Genomic DNA, 10,056 nt, shown 5'->3' with positions numbered 1-10,056 from the left:
GTAAAGTTATAAAATGAGGGGCGAAGTGCGGAAATAGTCACTTTTAAACTCGCTATTTAAAATATATTCACAATTTACAATGTATATAAAGATTAGCTAATTCATCCAAATTTCAGGACTAAGTATTCTGAATTTGAAAATTCAGGACTTAGTGTCCTGAAATTTTGAGCTGCTAATTTAAAATTCAGGACTAAGTGTTCTGAATTTCTGAACTATTAATTTAAAATTCAGGATATAAGATTCGAACTTTATGACACAATTTTCGAACTTTAGGACACGATGTCCTGAAGTTTGAATTTTGAGGTTTAAATTCTAGGACGGTATGTCCTAAAGTTTGAACGAAATTGGTTAATCTTGAAATACATTATAAACTGTGAATATATTTCAAACAACATATTTAAAAATGGTTACTTGGTGTCATATCCACTAAAAGGAGCTTTCTAGAATGTTGAAAACCACTATAGTCGGGGTCGGTTGGGGAATAAAAGTCCACCGCTGTAAAATTGAGGAAAAATGACACCACATGGCCAGTCGGTTGATTAATCAGAGCAAAATGAGCCGACTCCTAACATATTGCCCACTATAACCATTTTTTTTTTTTCATTGTAGCCAATACTTTCTCTGCAACTAAGCCTCTTCTTCCTTACCTATCTGGCATCCCCTTCACGCTGACATCACCATCCAACCTCCTCATCGATTGCCCATTTGGCTAAATATTTTTTATATTAGCCAACAAAGTGTACATGTGGTTGAATTTCACGTATATGGAGTAGCATATATTTATACATTCAGTTCCCCTGGGATACAAAATAATCTTGAGTACGTTATTTCACAACTCCTATGATCACTACAATTGAATTACGGTATTCCCTACGGATGAACAAGGTGGTTTGATGAATAGAAAGATTGAAAATAACAAGAAAAGTTGACATTATCTAAACAAATTAAACAACTTTCGATTGGTACAAAATATGAATACACAAAAATTAAACTGAAAAAAAAAAATGGCACTACTTAACTTAAACTAGACAAGTTAACATGTTGGTCTTTCACAATCTTGTGATCACCTTAATTAATACTCAACGGCTAGGAATAGTTTATTAATTGGCCAATCAGTTTAAGTCTACATGAACAATTAATTAGACTCTGTCATGTTTAGTTTGTTAATTATTGGCTACAATATGAACTATTCTTTCTTTTCTGCCGAGTCCCATTTGTCATCAATGGAAGAGAAGATGATGTCCATACTATTATTGCTGCTACTCCCAGAATAATTAAACATGGCGTCAGCCATATCCACCACCGGCAACTGATAGTCAACTTCCCTCCCATATCTACCACCGGAGGGCCCCGCGCCGCCGTCTCTGCTCTCCACATTGCATATACTAGCTAGTGAACCACCAGTACTGTGCCCAAAATCCCTGTAAAAATACGGATTTATAGTATTGAGGGTAGGTTCAATTGAACTCATTATTTTCAACATTACCATACACACATCTATATTGTGAAAAATCAGTAAAAGCAGCAAAACAAATCAAGTTTTGATCCTAAAATAAAATAAAACCCTTGAACCATTTTATTTAATAGCATATTTGGCGAAGTTTTTAGTAAGTTAAAACTGCTTATGTTAGAGAATAATTGAGGTATTTGGCCAAGCTTTTAATAAAAAAAAATAAAGGCTTTGAATAGTAGCATAAGTACTTGTTTTTTTTAAGCTGAAGAAAGTAGCTTTTCCCCGGAAACATTTTTTGGAACTTTGGTCCAATTAATTTGCTATCCTAATTTTGGCAAAAGTATTTCAAACTGATTAGCCAGATACAAACGGCTACTCTTTAAAAGTATTTTTTCAAGAAATACTTCCGAAAAAACCACATTTAAAATAAGCAGATCGTGGAAACTTGGCCAAACATTATATATAAATGATTAATCATGGATACACCTCTATACCTTTGTATGTGAAATGGAATAGTGCTTGTGCCTTGATCTCTTTGTGGCTTAATATCCATGGAGAGCCAATGCGCTCTTAAGGAGGCTGAAGTTGGTGGCGGCAACGGCAGAGGTGGTGGAAGGATTGTGGTGGTTTGATGAGTTATCTCTTCCACTGACGGAGGAGGCACGGTGGGAGCTGTGGCGGACATATAGCAAGTGTGTTGAGATCTGTATGTTACTTCAAATACGTAAGGATCATTGTCAAGGCGCTGGACTTGCTTTTTGGCTGGACAATTGTATAGCTTTTGGTGGGTGCATCTATAATAAGCCCTAAAATCATCAAAATTACATAGTTAATGGATTTAAATATATACTATTAAACATTAATTAGTGCATGGTGTACTTTCGCACGAAAGTTAAACTCATAGTCAACTTACAAATGTTCTTAAATAAAATCATGGAGTAACTTTGTATCTTACAGCTTGTGTGGAATATGGTTGTTATCTATTGTGTTGTATCGTATTGTTACTTTAAATATAATTTTTTTTATATATTTTTTAAATTTTATTGTATCGTACCGTTAAATTCGTCATTACGTTGTGACAAAAAAATATTACCTTATGTAACGACGGATTTGTTGTGATCACGTCGTTAACTTATTTTTTCCTCTGATCTTGCGCTTCTTTATTATTAAATAATCTTATTTATCATTTATCCTACCTTTTTATATAACTAGTCTTAGGGTACGTGCTTTGCGCGTGTACCCTATCTCAATAAGTATAAAATTTTAAAATAACTATGTATATCTGACGTGCAATTATTTAGTATCATTTCAAAATTATTTCTAAAATTTGATGTTGAGATAAAGAGTATAATAATTACAGATATTGAAATAATTTATTCTAATTATAATATTTATTAGAATGTTACTTATATTTTGGTACATAAACTTTCTGGAAGGAGCATTTGACTAAAGAGTAATGGACATGTTATTATATGCCCGGATAATCAAATAAAATATTTCACAAAACTTACCTCAATTTTTATTTTTTTTACTAATATAATTAAATTATATAAAAAATTGGTCTTAACTCTATAATCGATTATAAATCTATAATCTATCTATGTTATTATAAAAGTACTAAGGCCATGCGTGAAATATTGATCAATTATTTTACTTTTTAAAAAATAGATTTTACAATAAAATTATTATTTAATTATTTTTTAATAGTTAGGACTTGAAAATTAAATAAATTTTTCCTTATTAAATATATTTCCTAAATCCGAACAATGTAGGAATCCTAATATTTAGAACTTTAAAATCAATTAAATTTTACCTAATATAAATCTCTTATCTTATTTGAACTATGTAATGTAACTATAATATCTTTCATGTTAAATATAAAAATGCATATCTTGTTTCTTCCTTTTGAAAATCTGGGAACTTTTTTTATATATATACTAAGAGTTTCGTGAAAAATAATTTTACTAATATAATATATTTTAAAATTCGAAAACAATTTAATTGGATTCTTATGCTAATTAGTTCATTCAAACACTTTATTATTTCTTTTCAATGTTGAAGAAAATAAATTTTTTATTCAATTTCTTACTATTGGCTCATCTTTTGTTTTAGTATGTTTTAAATTTTTTTTTTTTTTTTTTGAAGAAATTTATACCTAATGTCTAGGACTTCTTTTCCGTTAATGTCGAGGATTCTTTCTATGAGATCCTAAGAAAGCACATCAGATTTTGCTCTAACCCAAAATGTCCATCATTTATAATTTGATTACAATTATGAAAAAATCCTTTAATCTATATCCTGTTGGAATTAACACAAGTAATAGAAAAAATTTACAATAGTATCGTTATACATACAGATACAAAACTAACTAAAAACCAATTTAGCACCTACATATACTAATAAAGTGTACTGAAAACCTCCAAATCCTAAAACTGAACGTAACTTTCCTACATATACTCCTACGTATAAAGTGAGTAGAAAGTGAGGGAAACTTTATTAGTGTAAATTGAAAGCGCCTGAAATTTTAGAGTTGAAAGGAATTGAAAAAATAAATATTACAAATAGAAAGAGAATAATAAAATGACTATCCCTAAAAAGCATGAATTAATTAAATAACTATTCCTAAATAGTAGAAAATTAATCAAATGACTATTCCTAAATAGTAGGAAAATAATCAAAAAGACTATATTTTACCAGGGTAAACTCTATTTTTTAAGGGTAAAAAAGGCGAAAGACATTTCGCTAAGGGCTTTCGTGCTTTTAATATAGTATAGATAGGTAGATATAGATAATTCTACCTCGTATCATACTTTATCTTTGTAATATTACAAGTTTATTCTTCATATTGCTGGTATATTATGAAACGACGATAAATAATGATCCAATCTATCCAAACATGTATTCATCAAAACAACACAATACAATATAATACAATACATCCAAACAAGCGGTTAAATATATATAGTAGTTTTTATACCTAGGGGCTGGGGGAAGAAAGGAGCATAGAAAAAAAATACTCCATTAACAAGAGGATTTAACGGTAGTTAGATGCATATCATTCTAGAATTCGTGAGAAGTCTTGAGGGTCAAAATATATATCCCAGTGACTCCAAAAAAGTAGTTGTATGTGGAACAATATTGGTCAACTGTCAAATATCCAATAGGTATTTTGTTTACTAAATATAGGAAAAGTCGCTGAGAGAAAGGTCTGTAAGTTCAAACTGATTAGAGTAGAATAGTACGTAGTAGTATCTTTTTTGTTCCTTATCTGGCTTTTAAGAGTGAGTAATCAAGACTAGTGGAATCCGATTTCCTTCCTATTCTAATCCCATTAGTCAAAGTTACGTTGTTCAAACTAACTGTTTCTATCTTGAATTTCTACTTCAACTCAATGGTCGTGTACTCGGTGAAATAAAAATGGATATAGTTATATGGTTTGACCCCTTCAAATATTACGGAAGTAGACAGCTTGTCCTTAGATTTTCACGTATTTGGTCACATACTAATTATAATTGAAAAGTTAAAGAATAAGAAAAAGAAGCACATATTAAGTATATTATTACTAGCAAATTATAAATTAAAGTATGAAAATTAATTAATGAATTTACCTTGGGAACCTAGAACCAAGGATCTCTTTCTGACCATATTTTCTCCAAGTATAACCATCCTCAGGTGGAAGTTCAAGATTTCCCATTCTAGGAGCAGCCACCCTCACTGTTCTTGTGTCTGTATCACCCGGTCTGCACCTTCATCAAATATCCGAGAATAAAACTATACACCTAGCCACTTATGTGAATGTGCCACAACTAGACAATATTATCCTGAGATTATAATGATGGGATTATATTACCAAAACTAAATAGTAATGAAATTATTTTGAAGATATATTTTTATTGGGAGATATTTAGTTTATTGAATTAAAAATGGGATACACCGGGATATAATATAAAACATGTGTTTGGTATATACTCGATATGTTGGGATAAACTTTATTTTCAGTTTTAACCTTTGATTTTATAAAGGACTTTAGGGGGAAGAGACTTAGAAAAGGGCATCTTTGTCATTGTAGTGGTTTATTCCAGGATTATTATCGCATCCTTTATCTGGGCTAGAATAATGCAATACCGCAATTGTGATATAAATGAATCCTAGAATTGCTAATCTCAAATTTAAAAATCCAACCAAATGTGGGATAAAATAATTCCATATCTACTCTCGAAATTATTATTCCTTATCCCACCAATCAAACGACCCTCGATTTTTGTTCTAGTTATTGATTAGAATTATACCATGCAGAAAATTAAAGAAAATATTTTCGTTTTCTTTTAGAGCTGACATATTTAGATGGGATGCTGGAACAGTTGAACTTGGAACCGCTTTCATGTTCATCTTGATCTATGGACTTGAAATCCTCATATTTAAAACAAACTGGAATAAATAATTTAAAGTTTATTTTTCTACTGTTTGATTTTTTCTGGTAAATCCTACTGTTGGATTTGATCAACAAAAATATTTGTGTTTTCTTCTTCTTTCTTTTCTATTTGCGAAGGAACTTCTAATGATACCTTTTTACTATTGTTTCTTCTGTGTAGCATATGACACACCATTATTTAAGCTTATGACTGCTGATTCAGGATTTAAATTTCATGAGTTCAATATTTAAAGTTTTTAATATTGAATCATTAATATTTTTAAAGTTATGGTTTTATATCTACTATTTTTATAATTTTAATAAATTTTCACGTAAATTTATGATTCGCTGATCAAAAGTTATTGGTTCAATTGAATTCGGAGGTATAATGCTACATCAGCTTATGACCAGAAGGCCTCATTATGATGTGAACCACTCTATCTAGTCATACTAAAATAATTGTATACAAATTTCTGTGCATACACATTGTTGTCCCCACTTCTGATTATATTTTGTATGATAAAATGCACAATTATTGATTTTGAACTTACATAATGATCTCCTTTTCTTGGTAATTAACGACAGAAACTTGGAAGAAAATCATTGTATGTTGACATTTTTATAGGTTAGTGGTAGCCCCTGCTGTTGAGAAAGTTCTGTGGAATTTCTTTGGAAATTTGATAAAGCAGAGATAGAACTGTATTTAAAAACTCTTTTCCTGTTCACAATATTAAAATAAAAAAGATATATATACTGTACATTGTGTGCGCACCCTTTTCCACTGATGTTTCAAACTATATTCCATCGCATAGCACTAAGGGCTGGTTTGGTTCGTGAATTAGTGTTGCAGGAATTATAACGAAGAGATCATTAAATATGTTGTGAATAATAATTATGTGTTGAGAGATTATTATGTAATGAATAATTGTAATGCGTGAATACGTTGAGGCCCTTAACAATATATTATTACCAATATATCACACGTAATATTCTTGCTCCATATATATTTTATCTCACACGAAATAATATGCAGATTTCTTCACAAGTTTACAAGTATTAGTAAAAAGAGCAACCTTCAGAAATCACGTGGCAGTTAATATAATCAAACATTATATTAGAACTTATGCAAAATTCAATATATGCTGGAATTGTTTGTGTTAATGCAGTAAACCACTAAGTAAAAAGCTGTCAAAAGAGTGAAGTTTCTTACCTTCTTCGTTGCCTTTGAGAAGAGGAAGAAGAAGAACCACCTCCTCTACTCGAATCAGATACACCCACTTGATCGCTTTCCTGCGCCAGCGGCAGCCCATGCACGGCAAATGCTGCCGTCGCCGGCCTCTCACCCAGCATCTCTGCTGCATGGAAAAATTCTAGTGCCTGCTGATGATGATGATGATAGCTCAATCTTTCCTTTACATTATTAAAAACCGCAACGATCTCTTCGGTTTTATTTAAAGTGAGATGGGGTTGATTTGCCCAGTTTGGCAAGTTGGCTTCAAGCTCTTTAGCTAATTTACACCCATAAAGAATTGTAGCAGTTGTCTCGTCCATATGTATATTATATCTTTTTAGCAATAACTCGGTTTCTTTTTTTGTCAAATGTTTTAAGGGTGTTTGGTTCAAGACAACATGAGTATGTTAAGAAAAAAAGGGGGCGGGGGGGGGGTGGGGGGGAGTTATTTGAGGAGAATCTAAGGCAAATGGGTGGGCTTGCTATATACTTATGTTGGTGCTGGTTAATTTGAGGAAAAGAACAGTGTGTTTTCAAAGTATTTGTATGTGTTAAACACGGTAAGCATACTAAGATTTCATAGAAAATAAAAAGAAGCTTAGGAAAAATTTATTATATGACCAGGTCATGGTCTACATAACATAAACTGAGGTTTTTTTTTTTTCTAAGGTCTACGAGAAGACCGGTCCTCATTGAAAACCAACTTTTTGGACCATGGTGTTATGAAGAAATTTTCCCAACTTTGAATATGCGACTTCCTTTTCTTACTAGTAGTACTAGTATGTTTTATAAAATTAATCTAATTTGATCGGTAATTAATCTCTCTATATATGACATTCTCTCTAATTTCAATGTCCTAAAATTAATGTTTGACGCCAATCTAATGCGAAATGATGTTATACAATTTTTACAAGTTTCTAGAATAACTAAATTCATTTAATAATTCAACTGCTTACGTGTGGTATGGAACTTTTTGTTAGAATTATAATAGAATATGGGACGAAATAATTAGGTCTTGATAGTGTAGTCACTGTCCTTAAGGAATTTAAGCCTCCCAATTTCGTTGCTGCAGGGATTATGGCAGAATTCCTCCAGGATTTTACAAAGCCTCTGAAATTCGAGTTTCAGCAACTAACTCGAATTTCCCACAAGAACGAAATAGTTGTGAGTTGTAGAAAATAAGTAGAAGAGAAAGAGATGAAAGTTTCAGATGATATCGTTTTGGAGATGAAATAGGTATTTATAATACCTCAAGGAGTCTGTTGGAATTAACAGACTCAACTCTTCATAACATGCACCTTTTAAAACAATAGCCACCTTCTTTTAAATTTAAAAAAAAATATTAAAACGTTTTTTTCTGAAATTAAAAAGCCTAAAAATATTTTTAATTAATCAAATAATGCGTGGCTAAAATATTAATTCGGGCTACTTAATTTGCTCAAAGCCCAAGTGCCCAAGTGCCACATCTTAACTATATAGTTAAATTTCAGTTTCCCTCCAAAACACCCTCAAAATATTCAAATTATATAAGACAAAGAAATGCTTTTAAACACCTCTTCCTTCTTTCTTTTCCTATGAGGGACAAACAACCTCTTCTCAAATACTCTCATCAAACACTAACTAATCTAACACTTTTTCCTATCAAATTATGTAGTGTTTCATTCACCAATATTATTATAAATACATATAGTGTCCATTAGCATTTTAAGTTCTGATCCAAACAAATGATATTAAGTAATTAAAATGAATTTCTCGTTAAAAAAAATGCTTAATGGTGAGTTTAGTGGAGCGATTAAATTGCTTTAAGTTTCTCAAGGAGGACCTTTGACCCCTATATCACGACCATCTTCTCCATCTGGAATGCTTTTGACCCTTTGCGGCAAGCGGTTGAGTCATGGGTCCCATCATCTTTTTTTCCTTAAAAATAAAAAAAGGTAACCACTTAAGTCTTATGTTGATACTTTAGGTAAGATATATAGCCCGTTTGGCCAAGCTGCAAAAATCAGCTTATTTTGAGAAGTGTTTTTTTAAAAAATGTTTTTCTCAAAAGTACTTTTGGTGGAAAGCAGTTTGTGTTTGGCTAATTAATTTGAAAAGCACTTCTGAGGAGCAATTAGTGTTTGGTCAAGCTTTAAAAAACTGCTTCTAAGTGTATTTTTCTCAAAAGTGCTTCTCAAAAAAATGTTTTTGGAGATAAGCTACTTTTTTCTGCTTATGCTTCTCCTCAAAAGTACTTTTTTTCCTTCCAAAAGCTTGGCCAAACACCTCAATTTTTGGCCAAAAAAAGCACGTTTGGCCAAAAAGAAGCTTGGCCAAACAGGCTAATAGAGCCCTTAGATTAGCTGCTTATACATAGCTGATAACCTTGAAGTGCTGAAAAGTATTTTTAAATGCTAAAGTTGTTTTTTTAATTAAGCATTTATGTGTTTGGATAAACGTGTTAAAACTGATAATAAACAGTTGATGTGTTTGGCACCCTTTAATTTTTTTATAAATGATTATAAATAAAAAAAATCTTTGTAAAGAAAAGCATGAACAACGAATAGGGAACAACGAGAAAGTTAGGAAACTCATATTAGGAAAAGTATTTTGTGAACTAAAAATATTATTAAGGATAAACTAGTAAAAATCTTGGTCAAACTACAAGTGCTTATAAGCTTAAAAGTCATAAGTTAGTGGTGATCAACTTATGACTTATGGCTGATTTTAGCTTATAAACACTTGACTTATAAGCACTTTGGATGTTTACCAAATGTGTAAATAAGTCAAAAAGGTGCTTATAAGCTAGTTTGACCAGCTTATAAGCTTGGCCAAACACCCTCATACTATTACGTGAAAAAAAAATACAAATGGAAATCATGTTTCGAGCGCAGAGAGGTAAGTGGACATTATTAAGATTATAAGAGAAATCTATATTCTATTTACCTTTCCGATAATTAGTTAATAGTTAGTTAGAGGCTG

The 10,056-nt window shown here is 31.3% G+C and overlaps 1 protein-coding gene across 2 annotated transcripts; it reads right to left on the bottom strand.

The window, feature by feature from the left end:
- Positions 1-856: 856 nt before the first annotated feature.
- Positions 857-7,501, bottom strand: LOC104240109 (WRKY transcription factor 55). Of its 2 annotated transcripts, none has more exons than XM_009794893.1 (4): positions 7,075-7,501; positions 5,062-5,199; positions 1,948-2,259; positions 857-1,421 (listed from the first exon to the last, which is right to left on the bottom strand). In XM_009794893.1, exons 1-4 carry the CDS (start codon positions 7,413-7,415, stop codon positions 1,187-1,189), a joined length of 1,026 nt encoding a protein of 341 aa, XP_009793195.1. In that variant the 5' UTR covers positions 7,416-7,501; the 3' UTR covers positions 857-1,186. The 2 variants fall into 2 exon arrangements, with proteins under 2 accessions (XP_009793195.1, XP_009793203.1); XM_009794901.1 differs by having other exon boundaries at positions 5,062-5,193.
- Between the last annotated feature and the right edge of the window lie 2,555 nt (positions 7,502-10,056).

The sequence above is a fragment of the Nicotiana sylvestris genome, chromosome 3, assembly GCF_000393655.2.
Source record: "Nicotiana sylvestris chromosome 3, ASM39365v2, whole genome shotgun sequence".
NCBI lineage: Eukaryota > Viridiplantae > Streptophyta > Magnoliopsida > Solanales > Solanaceae > Nicotiana > Nicotiana sylvestris.
This window is presented reverse-complemented; position numbering and strand designations above follow the sequence as displayed.